Below are 23,391 nucleotides of genomic sequence, written 5' to 3'. Positions count from 1 at the left end.
AATTGCTGCACAAAGCAATTTTGTGAGCGTTTAGCGCTCTTCCTATACCTTCCATTAGAGCAAAATTGCCCTAAAAATGGTACAAGCACCACTTTGCAGAGCGCAAAGCGGACGAAAAGCACTGATATGAACCTTCTCATAGAGAATCTATTGTGCAGCGCTGCGTAATATGTTGGCACTTTATAAATATAATAAATAATAATAATCATTGCACAAGCGTTTTGTAAATGATTTTTAAAAATTGTCTGCGCTTGAAAAAAGGCCGAAAACATCCTAGATGTGAATGAGCCCTAAAATATGTAAAACGCAGAATCGCAAACGCAAAAGCACGTAGCCAGAAATTGCAGGGATGAGTGTGAAGGCTGCCTAATAAATAAACACGTTTAATTTGGAATGGTGAGGATGCTGATCTGATCTCTAGGTAAACACAGCCCCTCCAGAATTAGCACTTTGGGTATTCCGAGGATAAAACAACAGTAAAGAAAGGGGAGGGGGGATGAGAGTTGTACTAAATGACTGCTTCCTCCCCGGCCTCTCCCCCTCCCCTCCGATCAGCACTGTTGCTATTGCTGTTTTTCTTCGCTCGTCTTCCTTCAAGCACATTGCCACCAGGAGGCAAGGCACTGCCCCTTTAAATGCATCCCTTTCCCCTCCTCCTCCTCCTCGGCTGAGCGAGCCACCATTTTCCAAAAAGGATCCTGGAATCCCACCTGGAGCACCGAGGGGGGATCGGGGGCCGATCGCGTCTGCAGGAGACGAGGAGCAGACGGGGATAAAGCGGGGGGATCCGGACGATAGGGAGGGGGAGTGCCGGTGTCCCCCCTCCTGGCAGACATGGCTGCGAACATGTACCGGGTTGGAGGTAAGTGGCCATGGATGCCCAGTGGGCAGCTCTTCATCCGGGGCCTGTGCCTGTGGTGCCGTTGCTGGGAGAGAGCGGGGGGTGGGCTGGGGGTAAGAGGAGGAGTGAGCGCTGGGCTGTATAATATGCTGCAGAACCTGAATTGCCCCCGTCCGTCTCTCACGTGTGGCTATATAGCCGGTGTACAATGGGCAGGCCGCTGCTGTGCATAGCCCCCCTATGCGGGCGCCTCACATTCCTGTGCACTGCGCTCATTGCTATGAGGGACGCAGTATAGCGGGCAGCAGCGGAGGCCCGCCCGGTATAGTATGTGACCACACGTGTGTGTATAGAGCAGCCCGTGCTGTGGCTGCAGCGCTCCCGCCGCTTTCTGTCACGCAGCGTTTTGCCGCCCTGTTCCTACGTGCGGAGCCGAGGCCGCTGCGCCGCCTTGTTTATCCCGTGCAGACAGGCGGAGGAGGCGGGCGAGTGAGAAGGGAGGCTTCCCCTCCTCCCCGCCCGCCGTCTGCTCACATCCCCGTCATGTCTGACAGTGCGCCCAATCTCCAGCCGCTGCACCATTCCCCTCTAGGATAATTTCCGGGCGGGGGGAGAGAAGGGGAGGGGGGTCGTTATAGCGGGAAACGGCTGCGGGGGACATACAAATCTATACTATAGGCACTGCGGCCAACATGGCGAGAGATGTGACACAAAAGAGACCGAACGCCACCACAGGCGGCGGGGAGAGGCGGTGATTGCAGATAGGCTTTATGTAACCAGTGTGAATTAGGGCCTTTATTACGATTCCATTGTACAAATGTCAGTCCCGTAATAAGGCTGCATAGAGGGACGCGTGTGCTGCTGCAGGAAACCATGGCTTGTTGTCAATAGCAACGGAGCAGCTTCTAGCAAGCCTTGCACGTCCAGCTGTATATGTGTGACGTAAGGTGGCCACACAGGATAACAAATAATCAGATTTTACGGCAAGTCTGGAAAAGTGATCGGCAATACAGAAATATCGAAACCTTTTTTTTTATTCAAGCGGGAAATCCAAATAGATTTCGCATAATTTTTTTTTTTTTCGATCAGGAGCAAGTTTTTCCAATCAATTTTTGTGAAAAATGTAATGGTGTAGGGTAGATTATCAGTTTCTTAATGTATAGATCCAAGCATTTTTTTCAGTATTTGCAGTCATTTTGTTTTCTTAATTGGGGGGGGGGGGGGGGGGACAAAAATGAATGTGTGTGGGGCACATTGGTCAGATTTTTCAAATGTTACAATCAATCAGATTTGAATAGAAATTTTTGGGTGATATGTAAGTGGCCACGTTGAGCTGCATGCTGCTTGTGGTACCTGAAAACAAATGAAACTGGTCCCTGGAAACAAATGATTGTGTGACACATGAAGGCTTTGCAGATGATGACAAAGGACCCAGGCTTGCTGAAAGCTGGAGGGTTTTGTAGAGTTATCTGGTGCATGTTGGTGAAGATGTCAGCTGATGATAAATGATCATCCCTTATTCCTTTTTCCCGTAGGCCCACAGCTATCCTTAGTGGTCCTATATATATGTAGTGCCAAAGGCCAACAGTATTGGCAGTCATGGCTGCAATGTTCATGGCTGTGTTTGGTGAACAAAAGACTTTCAGAAACATCTAGTGTTGAATTGATGGCAGATTTTTTTTTTTTTTTTTTTTTTTTTTGTCTTTAGTATCTATATGATTGAGTACAGGTAATGTTTGGTTCCTGAGTCTGCATAGCTCTGCATTACTATGTAATGCTTTGTGAAGTATATTGAAAAATTCAGGTCTGTCATATGTTCCTCAATGAGGTTTGCAATTCTATGTCCCTACTACATTCTGGTCTGTACTTATCATTTGTGAAAATAATTTAGTTGGGTTCATTCCAAGATGAAGAAAAACAGTCTTGGCGTAAGTTTGAAGTCAATGAAATGTTACCTTTTAGTCTGCTCCCCTCTCCTTTATATTGCCACAGCCAGTTAGGGGGGGGGGGGGGCACGTGACACGCGACACCTATGGCTGACTAACCTATACTGGGGGCACCTATGGCTGACTCTTTAGTACCCTTGCCCTGGGAGCATTTTAGGCTAGAAACTTCCCTGAACATGTTGAGAAATCCTGTGTTTACTATGCAATGACAGTTGTGGATCCTATAGGATCCATTTCCACGTCAGTTGTGGTAGTGGAACGCAAAGTCATGTTCTGCATGACTTTTCAGTCAATGGCATGCTATCTATGACATGCTCGTTTTAAATGGATACCTTGAACATCATGCACAGAAACAGAGGATCTGTGACCACAATTAATGTAGCCCAAGTGTGAACCTTGCTGTAGCTAGTGTACTACATTTTCCCATTGGAGGCTGTTGTCAGTTGACTAAATAGACCAATCATAGATACTATGGTTGTTCATGAAATGGCTGCCAAAGTGGTATGTGTGACACACGTCTGTACTCTGCTCCAGCCACACATTTAATTGTTTTGTGTGTGGAATTAAAACCAAACTTGCATTGATCCCTGTTGAGTCCCTTTTTTTTTTTTTTTTTTTTTTTTTTTGCCCTGCATTTCCAGGTAGTGTAAATGTCCAGCCTCTTCATCAATGCAGAGGTTTGAGTGCAGTCACCTGGGGTAGAACTGCTGAAATAAACTCTTCCCAATGAGGACTCACTGAATCTCCAGTTAAAGTTTGTTTTGGTAAAAACAGCAAGGACTGGTACATTAGGTAGTTTGGGGGCTTGATTCACAAAGTGGTGCTAACCCAGTTAGACTTTAGGCGTGATAACCATTGCACCACGCTGGTGAAAAGCCAGTTTAGGCGTGATAAGTTTAGATCACGCGCAAAGTCCCGCACCTAAAGCAGCGCTATTAAATTCTATGCGAAGTGCACCAGACTTTGCTAGCGCAAAACTTTTGATCAGCTGTGCACTGCGGTGCTAACCCAGTTGGTGCTATACTTATCACGCCTAAACTTATCACGCCTAAACTGAGTTTAGGTGTGATAAAGGGCTTTTCACCAGCGTGCTAACTGTTAGCACCGCTTTGTGAATCAAGCCCTGGGTGTGCATCAGTGACAAGTGTATATATAGTTCCTGTTTTCACTATTGGCTAAATGGGTAAATATTTGGAATGAAAAGAACAGCTGTGGCCCAACCAACACCAGTCATCCAAAAATCACCATTCATTCTATTGGTATTTTGAAGATCTCAGTGGATTTGAATTTTCCTGCTTTTAAATATTTGGAATGATTGGGAAGTTTTTTTTTTTTTTTTACTTTGTAGTAAGCTAGTCTTTCTATTTAGCTAGATGTGAAATAATTGGGTAAACCGCAATTTGAGATTTTTGATATCGTTTCTCAGACTTGGAAAGTCGCATGTCTTTTCATGTTGCCAATAGTGTTTCTGAAGATTTGCAAGGTTAATGTCAAGTAGGTTCTTAACCTGTTGGAAACCGCCGCAGGTTGAATCAACGTCCGGCAGGTGGTGGTACCCTTCTGACCGGACGTTCATTCAACGTCCGTGCTAAACCACCGCTCCCGACGCGATCGTGCGCACCCGGAGGGGGGATTAGGCTGTCATATGACAGCTGGCATCTCTCCCTAGTGATCAGCAGCCATCGCGTATGGCTGCTGATCACGTGATCACTACGATCGCCGTCAGATTGTAGTGACAGCGGTGGCGGCAGGGGGGAACAGAAGAGGATCCACTCACCTCCCTGCCGTTTTAGCCACAATCGGCGCCCCCCTCTGCTCTGGCTGGTGTAATGTCTGATTGCGCTGCCCGGAAGCTCTCTTCCACACTGAGTAGCACGCATGCTCAGTGTGAAGTTAATGATGCTGCTGGAGGTAAAATACTAAATATCTCCGCTCCCACACCTCTTACACTCCCCAAATTTTCAGGGTAGGGAGGGGACCCCCAGAACGACCTCTATGCCAAATTGCAGCCCCCGAGCCCCGCTGGTTCCCGAGATAGGTTACTGTAATCTATCTCGGGAACCAGCGGGGCTCGGGGGCTGCAATTTGGCATAGAGGTCGTTCTGGGGGTCCCCTCCCTACCCTGAAAATTTGGGGAGTGTAAGAGGTGTGGGAGCGGAGATATTTATTATTTTACCTCCAGCAGCATCATTCAATGGGAACTGTGGCCGCACAGTCTCCTACTGCGCATGCGGGGCAGCGCAAATCCACAGGCAGCGTAATCAGACACAACACCGGCATCTCTGCTCCGTCTGACGTCAGAGCCGGGTCCCGGCTTGATGACGTCATCAAGCCGCGACCCGACCTGAGCGTCATTTGGAGCGGAGATGCCGGCCGGAGAAGAGGTGGCTTCTGCGGCTCATCGCTGGAGCCTGGAAGGTAAGTGATGGCTGCCAGCTACAGGGGGGACACTTCCCACCCTGGTCTTTAAAGAGAATCTGTATTGTTAAAATCACACAAAAGTAAACATACCAGTGCGTTAGGGGACATCTCCTATTACCCTCTGTCACAATTTCGCCGCTCCTCGCCGCATTAAAAGTGGTTAAAAACAGTTTTAAAAAGTTTGTTTATAAACAAACAAAATGGCCACCAAAACAGGAAGTAGGTTGATGTACAGTATGTCCACACATAGAAAATACACTCATACACAAGCAGGCTGTATACAGCCTTCCTTTTGAATCTCGAGATCATTTGTGTGTTTCTTTCCCTCTGCAGCTATCATCCACTGAAGTGTCAGGCTGTTTCTTCCTGCAGAGTGCAGACAGCTCTGCCTGTATGTAATTCCTCAGTATGTGAAAGCCCAGCCAGCTCAGAGGAGGATTTATCCAGCTTGTAAAAGATAAGAGAGAAGAGAGAAGCTGTCCTAATCTAAATAATACACAGGCAGTGTGCTTAGAGGGGCCTGGAAGGGGGAGTTCATAGCAGAACCACAACACTGAAGAGCTTGGCAGCCTTCCAGACACAGGCTGACAAGTCTGACAAGAGAGAGATAAGTTGATTTATTACAGAGATGGTGATAGTAGAACGTGCTGCAGTAAGCCAGAACACATTAGAATAGCTTTTGGAACTTGTAGGATGATAAAAAACAGGATGCAATTTTTGCTACGGAGTCTCTTTAAGGGGGGTTAGGCGGCCGGTCCCGAAGTGGTTAAAGAGACTCAGACGAAGATGATACTAAATTTATACATACCTGGGGCTTCCTCCAGCCCCATCAGCCTGGATCGCTCCCACGCCGCCGTCCTCCGCTGCCTCTGTCTGCCGGTACCGGGTCCCGTAATTTCGGCCAGTCGCCACGAGCCGGAGGGAGCCCCTGCGCATGCGTACAAATGGTCGCGTCCGGCGGAAGTGACGGGTACCGGCAATAGAGGCAGTGGAGGCGTGGGAGCGATCCATGCTTATGGGGCTGGAGGAAGCCCCAGGTATGTCTAAAATCTTTTTTTCATTTTTTCAACTACCCTTCGTCTCTGGTTCACTTTAAGTGTTATACAATGCTGTGCAAATATTTTTGCAGCAGTTGGTTGTCACGAATTAATTGGTTCATGGCTCATAAAAATCTATGGGTTGGGTGATTTTTTTTTTTTTTTTTTTTTTTTTCCTGTGTGTATGATGAGACCCTGCAGTTCACTGTTGAAATACTTGGCAAAAAATTCTATGCACATGAAGGTTCCCCCCTCAATCAGCATGCTGGTATATTGCCTTATGACCAGTAAGCACATCTAATATGTTGATAAAGGTATCCATAGGCTTGCAGTTTATCTTTAGATGGTTACCTGGCAAGAACGGACTTTGGCACTAGTCTGCTTTAGGGGCTGGTGATGTGGATAGTGACTCCTGCTGGCTCCCCTATTTCTTACACTGTTTGTCTATGGGTATTCCCATTGGGTCCCCTAAAGTAGACTAGTGCCCCCCATCTTCTATCCTGAAGTCAGCTTTCTGCCCCATTGATTAGGGAGAGTGTTGTCTTCTGTAACAGGCCCTTGGGCACTGTGTGCAGGTGCAATGAAGACAAATTCCTCCAGTCACTGCCTGTGGGTTTCTGAGCTATGCAACACTTTCAAAACGTTGGCTGGACAGGTGTGTTGGATTTTTGGCTGACCTCTCTTTCACTGGGTACTTTTAGGGCACTTGTGTTCAGATAGTTGGCCAAAATGTTTGCTATGCCATTGCAACCGACCAAACTATCATGTTTGACTTGCTTGAATGTAAGTTTGCAGATCAGGCTTGTTCGCACCGGTAACCCTTTCACGTAGGTATTCTTGTTTGCACATGTGAACAGACAGGGGAGTTACTTGAGAATGCTGCATTATGGAATAGCGATTGTCAATGATAGGGGAGGAGGGAGGCCAGTACTGCTGTCTGACCTGCCACTTAAAAATACCTGTGGCAGCACTAACATGGGTGGGGTGTGGAGGGGAGGATCCGAAAGACACTGTCTTAAAGTGACCACAAGTATTTATACGCGGCTGAGGTCTAACGGTGGTACCAGCCTTCCTGCTCCCTGCATTCCACCATGCTACTTCTGATGTAGGTCAGTGCTGTCCAACTCAAGTCCTCAAGGGCTGAGGTCCTTGCACATTTTTGGCAGTGCTCAAAGTAATTGATGGGACTGGATCAGAAAAGGCGTGGTTCATCAAGTAGGACACATTTCTCAATTTTTCAGACCCTATATTAAATGGCTGTTAGGTGGGAGGAGCTCTACTTGTTGTAGTTCCACTGCTCTATAAAATAAAGGCTGGTTATTCATTGTGATCCAGTGCCCCGCAGTTCTTCTTTATACAATATTACGGATGCTTGACTGTTGTGGAGTCGCAGATCTTACATTGAGTACTGGTTTGATGTGAAGTGCTGGGCTTAAAGCTATCTATTTTCATTGATGATTCTTTCTGTGGACTTTGATTTAAAGCCTCAGTTCATCCTCCCATCTTTAGTTTATACGTTTGTATTAATTAGCGTTGGATGGCGTTGTGTATTGCACATCTGTACTTTTTGTTACAATAAAAATATTAAAATGATCTGGCTGGCTCCTGTTCTTTCATTTCTTGTTGAGACAGCAGTACAATTATACCGGAGCGAAAACTATCCAGATGTCTGAGTTTTCCAAAAGGTATGTCTCTGGAATAGCTGCATCAAATGCAAAACTGTTTGTGAGTAATGACATGTCCCTTAATCAGCTGCACTAAGAACAGATATGGGAAAGGTGATCTAGGTTCTCCATGCTCAGCTGCATTGCAGAATAATTCTGCATGTCAACTCGCTGCCCATACAATTCTACAGCCTGTTCACAGTACTGCGTTGCAACATTGCGTTAGTCTAATTCACTGCTGCAGACCTTGTAATAAAGTCTATGTCCAGTCTCCATTGCAGTTCACACTCCTTATTATAACGTGTGCGTTTTGCCTAAGCTCCATTAGGCGTCTTCCACACTACATGCGATTTCGATTTCCAATTTTTAATTGGTGCTATATGCTGCGTGTTTTCTTTTGATAGCATCCAGGGAAAATTGGAATCACAAATCGGATTTGCAGTGTGCAGGGAGCCTTCGGGTGATTGTAAGCCATAGTAAACTTTCTGTGAGGGGTGAAAGAGCAGTGGGGACTCAATGGCCACATACTACTGTACAGCCGTGGCTCAATTGAAATGGAATACTTATTAGATACTGGTACCCTTTATAAGAGAAACTGCTAATTAGATAATGGTATCCTTCAACTGGTTACTGAATGGAGTTATTGAGCAATCTATGGCTAGCTGTACATTGTACCATATAGTAGGCCTTAAAGTGACCTGAGCACCATTGTGCTACAGGGTGCTGCTGCTCTGGCCCTTACAGGATTTGCCACCTTCTCCCCCCGACTAGCAGCATCTGGAGGATTCCGAAGCTCCTGGTGGTATCTCACATGTACAGAGCTGTACTCTCATCCACGGACTGCATCTCCAGGAATGTAATGCGACGCACAAGAGTCACACAGCCAGGAGATTCAAAAACCTCCAGATGCTGCCAGTCGGATGGAGAAGATGGTGAATTCTGTATGCAGGGCCCGCCTTCAGGGCATCACAGGGGGGGGGGGGGGACTGCTGTATGGGGCCCAGTGTTCTGCCCAGAATTTTTTTCCAGGCAGGTGGCATGAAAAAGTAGCCGTGTCGGGTGCAACAGGGGAATGCAGGGCTGGTGCATATCTGCTTACAGCATAGGAGGATGAGGAGAGTCGATGACAGCTGGGTGCTCCCCAAAATTAGCTGGGTGGAGCACCCGGTTCAAAGAGCCTGGGGAGAACACTGGGGTCCGGCATACAGTGCCACACATGGGATTCCCATTGTGATGAGCGGTGTAGGGGAGGCTCATCCAGGAGTTCTCTTTAGTCAGTTAGTGATTAGAGTAAACCTGCAACGAATGGGAGGAAAGGATTTTTACTTACCTGGGGATCCTTCCAGCCCCCTGTAGTCCATCAGTTCCCTCAATACCCTTCCGGTCCACTCCACTGTGCTTCTGTAAAGTCCACACAATCCAATTGGGTTGCAGCGCACTGCGCTTCCACTGTCCCAGGCCACGTGCTTCTTCTATCATGTTCCCATAGCTGGGAGCATTCTGTGCAAGTGCAGGTAGTCTTGACACATTGAGCATACGCAGAGCACTCTCAGACATGGGATTGTGTGAGAAGAGGTCGCACGACTGTTGGTTTGTTCAAGCCTTCAAATATTGGGATTTGCCATGTTGAGGCAGAGGGGAGGGGGGCCCAGTATGTGTGCCCAGTATGGGGCCCAAACATTTCTAATGGCCCTGGGGACCATTACGAGCCTCCCTGATGGGGCGGGTCATTTAAAAATTAGGGGCAGTTAGTAACAAGACAATATCTACTAGGGCAAAATGGTGGTATAGTGGATAACACTTCCACCTTGCAGCGCTGGGCCCCTGCCTGGTTCAAATCCCAGCCAGGACACTATATGCACAGAGTTTGTGTGTTGTCTCTGTGGGTTTCCTCCAGGCACTCCAGTTTCTTCCCACATCCCAAAAACCTACAGATAAGTTAATTGGCTTCCCCCTAAAAATTGGCCCTAGACTATGATACATACACTACAGGATACATATAGACATATGACTATAGTAGGGATTAGATTGGGATCCCCTCTGAGGGACAGTTAAGTGACAAGACCATATACTCTGTACAGTGCTGTGGAAGAACTCTGTGCTATATAAATACTGTGATAAGGGACTTGGGAAATATTTTTCCTCCTTTCGCTGAAAATTGCAATCAGCATTGCCAATTTTTTTTGTTTAATAAATGTATTTTTCTAACAGTGCATTTTGACGTGATTACCATGCGTGTCTGGGTGTCTCACTGCGTGACTGTGTCAGATTTCTGACTGGAGAAAAAAGGAAAACTGCTGCATAAAGTGCATTTGCGACTGGCCAAAATGCCCATGTTAATTGTGATATCCTTATGTTCTGCTAATCTCGTGCAATTTGAAAATCAGATCAAAACCTGACTGGTGAAAAAGTGTCTGACTTCAATTTTGAGGTCTATCGATCCCTAGGTACCAGCAGCAATGATATCCCTATACTACTTTTTTACTACTCCCCCCAATGAAAAAGTAACCGGTTGGGGTGCAACAGGGGGAATGCAGGGTTGGCACAACTCTGCTTACAGCATAGGAGAATGAGACGAGCCAATGCCAGCCGGGTGCTCCCCAAGATTAGCCAGGTGGAGCCACGGCTAAAAGAGCCTGGATAGAGAACACTGCAACGGGAGCTTGAAGAATACAAATCTATCACTGTTCGGATCTAATCCTTCTGCCTGTGCTCTGTGATTTTTGGTGGACATTTACCCCTTTCTTCCTGTCCTAGTGATGCCTCTTATTAGAACAGGAAGTTTATAAGGAGCAAGGTCATATAATAGAATTGGCAATGTACTATTTGCTCTAATAGATATATTTGAAGTTGATGAGCTTCATTCATGGCTCTAGTGGGAATTAAGTTTGAACCCAACTTATCTTCCACACTTGCTCTATTTGTGGTTGATGTTTAGTTTTATACAGGAACTGTAATTAGTTACATGAATGTATACAGTTGTAAGCAAATGTTTGAAGACAAGCTACATGTTCATATTGTACTTGAAAAGTAGTAGGCAACTACTGAAGGAATTGTGTTAAAATAATACACACCCCTCCCTTTTTATGGAAAAAAAAATTAAACTTAAAACTCCAGGAACAAATTCAAATTGTAAATGGCTGTATGCTAAAAGTTTTGACACTTTAATTTATTTGTCCATTTCTAGAAAATTTTGGACAGCTTCTTGACCTCAGCTGCTTAACTAGTCCTTATCTGTGGTAATAGGGTTATGGAGGCTGCCTTATTTATTTCCTTTTAAAGTATACCAGTTGCCTGACAGTCCCTCTAATCTCTTTTGCCTGGTATACACCATGCAATTTCCCATTCGATTGGTCGACTTTCCAATCACTTCTATATAAAATTGATCAGACCTGTTGGAAATTATCGATTTGTCCCGTTGATCTGACAGGAAATTGCAAGGTGTGTACCGGGCATCTTGCTGCAGTATGAACTAGATTACACACCTGAAACAAGCATGCAGCTAATCCAGTCAGACTTCAGTCAAACATCTGATCTGCATACTTGTTCAGGGTCTATGGCTAAAAGTATTTCCTACAGGTCCTTCTTATTAGGATGTGTCCTTTTAAGGATACTTCCACATTATGCACATTGTATTGCACACTAGGGGCTCGCTTCACAAAGTGGCGGTTTGGACGTCTTAAAGGTTAAGACGTCCAAACTACTTTGTGCGCGGAAAGTCACGGTGCGCCGAAAACAGGGCATATGGTGCCCCTTTAACGTCGCACCAGTGCGCCCGACGGTGCAACCTCTAGGGCGCACTGGTGTGACATTTCAGTGGCACCATATGCCCCTTTTTCGTTGCAACGTTATCGACGCATCACACGCTGTTTTCGGCGGTACTGCGCGCAGTGCGATGTTTACAGCGAGTTGTAGCTTTGCACGACTATTAGTGCGCGCAAAGCTACTTTTCATGCACTAAGTGGCTTTTCACTCCGGCGCTAACACTTAGCGCCGGTTAGGGAATCAAGCCCTAGGAGTGCAATGTGGCGCATACAGTCCATAAAACGATGCCTCCCTGTCAGTATAAACGTGCGCGTTATCTGGTAAACACACTGCATGCTGCGCTTTATTCCAACAAACTGCCATGCCGCTGATGTGCCAGTATGAACGTACCATTGAAATAGAATTGAATTGTCAGCTGTGACGGAACGCAATTGGTGTAATTGATATCTAGAGTTGTCATCTGTTGACAATTAGAGTTTATTAAGTTCTTAAGCAGCATATTTTAGACTGCCACTCAAACGTAGGCTTCTCTATGGCTGCACAAACACCTTGTTTGCTCCGTTTTGGTGACAGTTGAGGCTAGATCTTTGTACAGAGGCACTGTTTAGCCATCTGCTGAGCAACCTGTTACGTCCAAATGAGACAGTCGGGGTAAAGACAAGCAAGAGGTGCTCTGATGCAATAGTATCAGCAAAGGGTTTTCTGTCTTGAATAATTACAGGAAAGGAGGACACTAATGTTGAGGGACACATGAACACTTCAGAGTTTCACCTGAAAGTATCACAAACAATAGTTGTGGGTGACACATTAAAGGTGGCCGTGAACAGAAACTGTAGAATTTAAGACAAGATGAGAAAAACCAAGTAAGCATTGAGTGAGTGCTTGTATGTGTGCCAGAGGGTCAAAGGCACATCCTAATAAGGACCTGTAGGAAAGCTTGTCTGACAGGAACAGTGATGCGCCATTCCACGGTTCATTGCTGCTTTACCAAACATGAACTCTATAGAAGTCATTAGGAGGAAGACTTGCCTGCTGCCTTGTCACAAGTCAAGGTATGCAAGGCAAGTACCTATTGGGAAAACAAGTGATGTGGACTGAAGACTTAGTGAGTTATTTTTTTTTTTTTATTTTTATTTTTTTATTTTTTTTTTTTTTTTGTGAAGTGACCTGCTGCCATGTTTGCAGAGCAGTGCAATTTGAGGGTACTGTAAGGTTCAGAAATTGGAATTCAATTTTGTTGCAGACTGGAAGCAGCCGACAACCAGGGCTGTAACTGGCAAGCAGGTTTTGGCTTGTTGGCGTTAGTAAAATTGTACTTAAACGCCTAATTATTTTAACTTGGAGTATGGTTTTACGATGAAGATAGATGTCCGCAAAAGCCCTTGTGAACCAGCGGCAGCAGCGTAGCTTAGGAGCTCTGGGCCCCAGTGTGAGTTTTACATGGGGCCCCCTCAAGCACTCTATACATAACAATTGATATGCACCAAAACCTTGCAAGGATGCTGCAGTGTCAGAGAGGTGTAGACAGGGGAGGAGAACAGTATATTAATGGTTACAACTACTCGAAGCACATTTAGAGATGATCATGAACAGCTTGGCACTATTAAAGAGCTAATAAAGCAGTTGGAGGGCCCCTACTGGGCCTCCCTTGCCCAGGGGCCCTAGGGCGGTCGCTACCTCTGCATCCCCCTATTGCTATGCCACTGTGTAAGAGTATAGAACAGATTAGACGAGACACGTTTTATATAGAGCTTTTCTCCTAGTCTACTCAAAAGCGACAGGCAACCAGGATCATAAGGAAGCCGTGCCCAAAGACTCCTTACTGTTTTACGTACTGGCTTGAGCTGGGATTTGAACCCTTGTCTAAGCGCTCAAATCCCACATCAAAGGCCACAGCCTTACTAGTATGCTATCCAGCTGACTATTTACTGTATATACTCTACCATAAGTCAAGAAATTTAGGACTGACTCGCAGTATAAAAGTTTGGTTGCCTTATACAGTTTCTAAATTTCTCGACCTATAGCCGGGAAGAAGGGCCACCACTCTATCCCTCACTTCCCACAGCGTTGTGTAAATATCCCTCCTCCATTGTGGCCAGTGTTGTAAAAGTAAAAGATCACCCGCAAACCCCCTCCTGGCCCGCATGAGCTGCAGTGGGCCTTCCCATGTGTAATCATATACACAGCTCTGCCAGGAGCCTCCATGCACGAATCCAACGCTGGGCGCAGCATCCTGTTGCTCGCTCACACTGGTTTGCTGTATTAGCGTGGCTCAGGGGATGTGTATTTCACAACACTGACCACAATGGAATGGGCTGTTTATACAACACTGGCCACAATGGAGGGGGGGTTGTTTATAATATATAAACTTTATATCACAACAGTGGCCACAATGGAGGAAGGAGGGGAATGTTTAATTTGCAACACTGGCCACAATGGAGGGGGAGCGGAGGGGGGACACATTGGTCAGCCTCAATGGAGGGGGATTAGGGGACTGACCACACTGAAAGGGGGAAACAGATACTGGGCACACTGAAAATATGGGGGATACATGGTATTGCCACAATGAAAAGGGGAGCAGGGGATACAGACACTGGACACATTGAAAGGGGGGGGGGGGGGGCATCCACTGGCAACAATGATAGGAGGCATGGGGACAGTTTAAAGCAGGCATGGGCAAACTTGGCCCTCCAGCTGTTGAGGAAGTCCCACAATGCATTGCAGGAGTCTGACAGCCACAGTCATGGCTCATAAAGGCAAATGGATTGTGGGATTTGTAGTTCCTTAACATCTGGAGGGCCAAGTTTGCCCATGCCTGGTTTAGAGTGTTAATAGCTGCATGTGAGGGGCCAGTAAGGGTCCCCAAGTGTAGCGATTATCTTTGCTGAACAGACTTACACTTGAGTAAAAAAAAAAAAAAAAAAAAATCCGACTTGGGAGGGTCAAATATTGGGTTTGACTTTTATACATGAAGTTGACTTATATTTGAGTATATACAGTACGCAGGCCTTCAGCATGGAAATCTCTTCCAAGATAGGAAAACATGGTTTTAATAATCTGCCGTGCACACTACCATCAAAGCTAAATGAAGGGTGAGATCTATGTGTTTGGTCATTTTATAAAATCTTTGATTTGTTATTCAAATATGAACCTTAATATTGAAAGTGCATACATCTAAAAGATGTGCATGTTGCATACCAATCAAAATCCACATGACATAAATAACAGTGCAGCTGATTAGGACAGCTGGTGCCATAATAAAGGGTTTCTAGTAAGTTGGCCATCGGCAGTGTTAAACCATGTTGTAGTATGCATTGTTAAAATGCATTCTGACATTTTGCAATAAATCTAGTAGACACTTGAAGATGTATCGCAAACAATAATTGTCAGCCACTTCTGGTGAGTCTTTGCTCCACAGTTTATGGTCTGTCACTACGCCCATACACATGAACTGCAAATCTTCAGGCTAATTCCTAGCCACTCCAGCGATACTGATATTGGAATAGGCAAAATCTCCAGATTGCGTTCAGTGGGTTCAAGTCAATACAGGCATAGAATGGTCAGCCTGTGCAGCAAGACCACACATCTGTGGTGAAAGTGAAAGCCTGCATTGCATCTGCAGGTTACCTGTGGAAACTTAACTGTAAACCTTCTCAACATCCTGCCTAGTATAAGGGCTGGTGCACACCTAGAGCGAGAGTCAGCGCTTGGCTAATGTTTCTCTATGAGATGGATCACACCAGAGCGACGTGATTTTTTTTTTTTTTCCCCAAAACGCAAATGTGGGTCCTGCAGTATTTCTCAGGCGATTCAGCCTCAATGTTAAGTATAGGAAAGTGGAAAAGCGCTAGATCAGAGCTATTTTTGGTTTTGTATTAGAGGTCACCTAAAATAAAAGGGATATGGAGCCATATCTATTTCCTTTTACCCTGCAATATTAGTTGCCTGGCAGTCCTGCTGATCTCTTTGGCTGTAGTAGTGTCTGAATCATACACTTGAAACAAGCCTGTGGCAAAAAAAAGTAAGACTTCAGTCAAACATCTGATCTGCATTCTTGTTCAGGGTCTACGGCTAAAAGTATTTGAGGCTGAGGATTAGTACTGTCAGGCATTGTTTAACCACTTGAGGACCCACCCTTTACCCCCCCTTAAGGACCAGCGCTGGTTTGATTGATCTGTGCTGGGTGGGCTCTGCAGCCCCCAGCACAGATCAGGGTGCAGGCAGGGAGATCAGATTGCCCCCCTTTTTTCCCCCCTATGGGGATGATGTGCTGGGGGGGTCTGATCTCTCCTGCCTGCTGTGGGTGGCGGGGGGGGGGGCACCTCAAAGCCCCCCTCCGCGGCGACATTCTCCCCCCTCCCTCTCCTACCTGCTCCCCCGGGAGATCTGGGCTGCACAGGACGCTATCCGTCCTGTGCAGCCAGTGACAGGACGTCCCCTGTCACATGGCGGCGATCCCCGGCCGCTGATTGGCCGGGGATCGCCGATCTGCCTTACGGCGCTGCTGCGCAGCAGCGCCGTACAAATGTAAACAAAGCGGATTATTTCCGCTTGTGTTTACATCTAGCCTGCGAGCCGCCATCGGCGGCCCGCAGGCTATTCACGGAGCCCCCCGCCGTGATTTGACAGGAAGCAGCCGCTCGTACGAGCGGCTGCTTCCTGATTAATTAGGCTGCAGCTGGCGACGCAGTACTGCGTCGCTGGTCCTGCAGCTGCCACTTTGCCGACGCACGTTATGAGTGTGCGGTCGGCAAGTGGTTAAAAGGAAATATGGCAGCCTCCATTTCTCACTCCCAGTTCATCTATCCTTTAAATGCAAGTTTACAGTAAAACAGGGAAAAAATATAAACCACATGCTGATTAGTGTCCTGGCCCAGATTGGAACTGGGGATCCCAGCATCACAAGGTGCTGCTATCCACTACACCAATGTGACACCCTTGATGGCATGGAAGGATACCAGGAAAAAAGGCTGTGTATAACACAAAAAAAAAAAAACTGTTTTGAGGTTTGCATAACAGCATATGGTGGACTTCCTGATCACATGGAAGAAGGCTGGTCTGCTTTTTAAAGGTAGGTTTTTCCTCCTCTAAACCCCCTTGGGCTTTCATGCAACCAACTTTCAGTTGGCTGCATGCAATAGTTTTTTTTTTTTTTTTTTTTTTATTAAAAAAAAAAAGTCTGGTCGCCAGCCTGGCGATCTTAATAGAACGCCAGGCTGGTTAAGCTCTACGACTTTCAAAAGTCGTGTAGAGGGCTGTCTTCTGACTTTTTTATTATCTCAACTGTTTACTTTTTCTCTGCCAGAGGAGAGTTCATTACTTCACAGACTGCTCTGAAAGACTCATTTTGAATGCTGAGTGTTGTGTAATCTGCACATATTATAGAATGATGCAATGTTAGAAAAAACACTATATACCTGAAAATAAAAAATATGAGAATATTTTCTTTGCTGCTAATCTTCTAGTAATTATTCATAGTACACAACCAATTCATTATATCATATATTTTTTTTCGCTTCAGTGTCTCTTTAATAAGTATTTAAAGAGAAACCATGACCAAGAATTGAACTTCATCTAAATCATTAGCTGATACCCCCTTTACATGAGAAATCTATTCCTTTTCACAAACTGATCATCAGGGGGCTCTGTATGGCTGATATTGTGATGAAACCCCTCCCACAAGAAACTCTAAGGACCGTGGTACTCCTGGCAGTTTCCTGTCTGTGAACCTTGTTGCATTGTGGGAAATGACTGTTTACAGCTGTTTCCAACTGCCAAAACAGCAAGCAGCAGCTACATCACCTGCCAGCAGTAAAAATGTCACCATGTGATAAATGTCAGAATGTAAATCAGGGATTTAAAAGATTTTACAATGGGCAAACACTGACTAAATCATTTATACATAATTATTGTAAAAATGAAGCACTTTTTTTTTTTTTTTTTTATTACATTATTTACACTGGAGTTCCTCTTTTAAGTCTAGTCATGGCAACTGAGTTACGATAACTAATCGCAGCAGCTAGTCACTAGCAATAGGGACAGCTCACTATAACTAACAGCTAGTTATCACTAAAGCCCTGTACTGACTCCGGCCGACAGGTCCTGCGACGTCCCCTTGACAATGGTCCTAAAGCGACTCTTCTTCCTGCTGGCTGTTATGTACGACGTCACGCGACGCTATATGTCGGGAGCAAACGAGACTTCAAACGATCGTGGTACTATGTGTGGGAGTCGTCGGATCTTGACGATCTGATCTGCCGAGACGGTCAATGTTGCGGCGCGATGCTAAGCGTTGTTCGCAAGGTTGTGTGACTACCTGTTTAAATCTGTTCACCGCTATTGGCCTCCGTTGCTTCAACTTGGAGGTCTGTGGAAATATTTTGCTTGACTGAGCTGGTTCGACACTCCAGAGCTTTTGACGCTGTGTCTGGCTGTCTGTACACATTCTAGATATGCAAAAGAGACTGTGCCAACCAGCTGTTTCTGCTGAGTTTAGACTATTGTCCATATGAGGCTTAAGACGTTTTACGTGTATATGTGTAGTCAATAAAAACAGGAGTTGTAATATTTTGAGGACTGACATGGTATACTTGGCTAAAGCCGCGCACAAGAACTGTCACCTGGAAGGGATCAGGAATCGCTCACTCAGGCAACAGTGTGGGCCTGAGGCTGTAGTGTTCTGCTGCTATGCGTGGGCAAAGGGGCTCACAGTGGTACAGAGTGAATGCAGAGAACAATGCCCTTGTAAAGTATTCCGACAAGTTGAACTGCCAGGTAGATTGTTCGCTGATTGGGGGCTGTTGTACACACACTGTTATCGGCTGTGTTTTTAAGCTAGCCTGTGTAATGTAGCGTAAAGTAAATCCGAAGTGCCACCAAAAGAAGCAGTTAGATACTCCTCTATGGACAGGAAAGGCTCCGGATCCCAAAGGGCTTTCCTGGTCTCCACTCTGTGCCATTGTTCCAACACCAAGCCCCAATGAGGTCCCTTCCACGAGGCCAAATAAGTCTTTGGCTTCCAAAGGCAAACTGATCTGTACAGAACACACATGAGCCTGGGCTCACACATGTGCAGCGTGGATGCGACTGTTCTCAGAAATGCGTAGGAACATAAATGCTGCTGAGGAGCCCCAAAAACATGGGACCTACCTCCTTTTTTGCCCTGTTTCAAATTTGATTAAAAGGACAATTGAAGTGATAAGAATATGGAGGCTGCCATATTTCCTTTTACACAATACCAGTTGCCTGGCAGCCTTGCTAATCTATTTGGCTGCAATAGTGTCTGAATCGCACCAGAAACAAGCATGCAGCTGATCTTATCAGATCTGACAATCATGTCAAACACCTGATCTGCATAAGCTTGTTCAGGGACTATAGCTACAGCGTTCTCCCCAGAAATTTTTTTTTTTTGTACACCCGGGTGGCATGAAAAAGTAGCCGGATGGCATGAAAAAGTAGCCTGTTGGGGCGATATGAGAGAATGCAGGTCCGGTGCTTCTGTGGGCAACTCTGCTTACAACATAGGAGGAGGTGAGCCGATCACAGCCGGGTGCTCCCCAAAAGTAGCTGGGTGAAGCACCCGGCTAAAAGAGCCTGGGGACAACACTAAGCTATAAGTTAGATGCAGAGGATTGGCAGGACAGCCTAAAAAGGATGCTTAAAAGGAAATAAATATGTCGGCTTCTATGTCCCTTTCGCTTCAGTTGTCTTTTTAAAATGTGTTTGAGTGCCTCTTAAACACTTTGTTTTGCTTCTCCAAAATCTAAATAGAGCAGCAATCCTAGTTCGGCTGGCACACCAGTAATAATAATCAAGCAGTTTTATTGTATGCACAACATGACAATTGTTTCGGGGCCATGGCGGGTCCCCTTCATCAGATATATGTCTGCACTTTATCTGATGAAGGGGACCCGCCGTGGCCCCCGAAACAATTGTCATGTTGTGCATACAATAAAACTGCTTGATTATTATTACTGGTATGCCAGCCGAACTAGGATTGCTGTTATTGGATCGATGTTGCTTCTGCATCAAGGCTGAGCACCCAACATCCACGGCAAGGTGTGCCTATCCACAACTAGATACTGCATCACAATCTAAATAGAGAGAATTCTGAAGGCAGAATTAGTGTGTGTGTGTGTGTGTGTGTGTGTGTGTGTGTGTGTGTGTGTGTGTGTGTGTGTGTGTGTGTGTGTGTGTGTGTGTGTGTGTGTGTGTGTGTGTGTGTGTTTTTTTTTTTTTTTTTTTTTTTTTTTTTTTTTTTTTTTTTTTTTTTTTTTTTTTTTTTTTTTTTCCAAACAGGAAAAAACACAATTCTGTTGTGGAAAATTATAAAGATTGCGTGAACACATGGCTTATGTTTAAAATTTAGACAGAAAATCCCAATTGTAGTGCTATTGCAGTGTTCAGTGGAGATCGTCCCTAAGGGAAGTGGATTTAGTGCTTTCATGGCCTCAAAGGAAGCGGGATAAAGGAAATGCAAATACTTTTATTTGGTCTATATGGTAATTTTGTGTACTGACTTTAACGCTAACGTAATTCTGTCATTTGTTATTTAATTGTGCACCTTTAAATGTTTTGCAGATTATGTATACTTTGAAAACTCTTCAAGCAATCCTTACTTAATACGAAGGATAGAGGAACTTAATAAGGTACAGCATATGTTTCAATTCATTTGCTATTTAAATTGTGTCCATAGTTTAGTTTGAGAGAGAAGATTTCTGTTTGACTTCTGGAAAAAAACAGTGTTGCTTGCAATATGCTACCTGTAAAGATATACATGCTTTTGGATTTTAACCATGTATGCATACATATACTGTATATAATATATGTGGCCTGCTGAGTGCCTCTGTTTAACATTTTCATTACTACAGTTGCAAAAGGATTGCTTAATAGTTGCTTTAATAGTGACCTGCTCTGTTATGTGTTATACTATCTTAATGGCCAAAGGGATATTGGTTTTTCTTCCAAGAATGTTTTAATGCAAACAAACCCCAGGAATTGGCAGAAATTAAAGGATTTTTTTCTATAGTAAACGATGTAAAATATATACAGTATAATCTCGTTCGCATGAACTCTGATATAGTAAACAACTGGATATAGTAAACTACCTCTCCAGGTTCCAGTCAATCTCCATGAGAAGTCTATGGTAGCAACACAACTTTTATTATAATCCTATATAATAATCCCCGTGTGTGTGTCCGTGCTTTGGGCTATTGCGCATGTGCCGCACGGATAGCCTTGATACAGGGAGCAGGACGGGCCAGGGGGGGGGGGGGGCGGGCGTGTGCACGCAGCAGGAGCGTGCTTGGCGAGCGTGTGTGCACGTGGTGGGAGCACGCGTGCATGCGCGCTGACTGTGTGGCGGTCACAAGGGAGGGAGGAGAGGGCCTCCTTTTTGACACAGATATATAGCCCGTTTTTAAACTGGCTTAGGTCTACTGGTTTCTGTTACAGTAAACTTTTTATTTTTTTTTTTATTTTTTTTATTTTTTTTTTTTGGCCCATACGTGGGGCTGACTCTGGATACTCTGGAACAGTGGGTGGTGCATGCGTCATATCAGTGTGAAACCCATGGTCTGTTGCTCTCTTCAGACTGGTTGCAAGTGAGTTGATGCATGATAACATTTGTAAGACAAGAATGGCACCAGCGCTGGATATACAGTACTGTACAAATAAGCAGCCTAGGGAAAATGAGGAATAATGTGAACGTAAACAAAAGGGGATGCAGTGTTATCTCTTTCCCTTTCGCAATCACCGATAAAAGTATTGTCACTGCCCTTCCGCGAGATTGTACACACTCTCAGGTATCTCTTTCCTTGCTAGCGATAATGATCCTGGCAGTGTGTGGAACGCAGCACAGGCTACTTTCACTTGTAGTGCAGGTCTGCGCGCTGCAAAACTAAGGAGAGCGGAGAGGAAAGTGCTTAGTCCCGCCCACGGAAGTATCAGAGCCACCTGCATTACAGAGACTTATGATTTGCTGCATTTTGAAGAAAGGCTTCATGATTGGCTGAGGTGTGAGCTGAAAGTTTTTTGCAGGTCACATGCTGCAAGTCCCCCTCCACCCCCCCCCCCCCTTCCACCGAGGTATTGGACCCAATCACTGGAAGTGAGTGGCTGCCTTTATTCAATGACGGCTGCAATTTTTAAGTAGCCCTGGATACTGTACTAGCAATTTGTCCAGCCTGGCTATGCAGCCCTAAGGTATGCTTAACCTTGTAGTCCACCAAATGTGCAAGTGCTTGTACTGTACCTCCACTGGAAGTACAGAGAATGTACCGGGGCATGCAGGGTCATTTCTAGGTCAATTTCTGATATGTAAACCACTTTTCCTGGTCCATTGGAGTTTACTATAACGAGTTTATACTGTAGACGTTTTCTAAGAAGCTGGGGAATTATGGCCAATATATGGGATCCAGAAAAGCTGGACTAAGGGCCTATGTCAACTGGGAGCCGCATCAGTTTCCATTCCAATGTCCTGCACAGCTGCTGCGCGCTGCAGAAATCTGTAGCATGCCATCCAGATTCGCACGCACACATGCGATCTCTGCAGACACAGAACATTTGTAAGGCAGCGTTTCCCCGTGCAGCTCGCAAGCGGAGAAACGCTGCAAATCTACTGTATGTATTGTAGGGTTTGCAGCCCTTATCTGGGCCATATTGGACCATTGTGGGGGATGCTAAAATGTTCACTTCAAGCCCATTTCAGGTTTAAAAGTTTCTCCATGAAAATGCTGCACTAAAGGTACTATTGTCACTGCAACTAAATACAGGTCCCCGGTTAATGAACATGATAGGGACTGTGGGTTTATTCTTAACCTGAATCCGTTCTCAAGTTGGAACGCTGTTCCACCTCTGTCCCTTACGCCTCCTCTTTGCCCTCCTTTGCCTCCAGTTTCCCCATCTGCCTCCTATGTCCTAATGTTTGCCTCCTATTAAATATATAAATTACTCTATTAAATCTTAATTGGCGTTGTGGTTGATGATGAAATTCAGTGCATGTAAAATAGGGAGATGGGTAGGGCATACGGTAGCTTACAAGTGTTCAGCAGAAAAATCTAACTTTCTTATGGTACATAAATACATCTAAAATAGAGTATTGGAAGCTATATTATAGGTGGGAACTTCAGAATATAGGCTTATCTACGCAGAACTTCCTCTTGAGAGGTGTGGGAATGGGCATATGGCGGCATTCAAACTGATGCCGCATCTGGAATGATTACACCTCCCAGCATTTTGGGTTGGAAGTGACGAGTACACCATCTCTATTGTGGAATCCTCCGTGTCCGTTTCCTAGCCCAACATGATATAGCATCCAATGCCTTGTTTTGATGTATTTATGCCCCCCCACCTTTCCTTTCCATTATGCGCTGCTATTTTCATTTCATGCTTTCGGTGGATCAGCACCAATGGTCCTTCTTTTGAATCCTAAGGAAATAGCAGTTTGAATGAATGTTTCTAATTAACACCTACGCTATAAAGATTCATTATTGTAATATTTTATATATACAATTAATGTATTTGTGTAATTAAATTGCTACTTAATTGATTTGCCAATTGAATATCTTAATGCCCATTTGCCTATTGATTTTTACATATTGAATATATCATTTTATATATATATATATTTTCTTTTTAATGAATAAATGTACTCATACACTTTCTGAGGCATTCTATGTAGGCATAAATTGAAGGAATGAGAAGTAAGCTGTACGTTT

At 45.1% G+C, this 23,391-nt stretch overlaps 1 protein-coding gene across 10 annotated transcripts in view; it reads left to right on the top strand.

Annotated features, from left to right (window-relative positions):
* The first annotated feature begins 535 nt into the window (after positions 1-535).
* MTA1 (metastasis associated 1) overlaps positions 536-23,391 on the top strand; it is a 188,204-nt gene continuing 165,348 nt past the window's right edge. For 6 of the 10 annotated variants that reach the window (XM_068253333.1, XM_068253331.1, XM_068253332.1 and 3 more), the window contains exons 1-2: positions 536-862; positions 20,255-20,322. In XM_068253333.1, coding sequence (XP_068109434.1) covers positions 835-862; positions 20,255-20,322 — 96 coding nt within the window. In that variant the 5' untranslated portion in view covers positions 536-834. The remainder of the gene's footprint in view (positions 863-20,254; positions 20,323-23,391) is intronic. The other 4 variants (XM_068253336.1, XM_068253334.1, XM_068253339.1 and 1 more) reach the window with 1 other exon arrangement.

This window comes from Hyperolius riggenbachi, chromosome 9 (genome assembly GCF_040937935.1).
Source record: "Hyperolius riggenbachi isolate aHypRig1 chromosome 9, aHypRig1.pri, whole genome shotgun sequence".
Taxonomy (NCBI): Eukaryota; Metazoa; Chordata; class Amphibia; order Anura; family Hyperoliidae; genus Hyperolius; species Hyperolius riggenbachi.
Note: the sequence above shows the minus strand (reverse complement) of the source record. Positions and strands in the feature narration are given on the sequence as shown.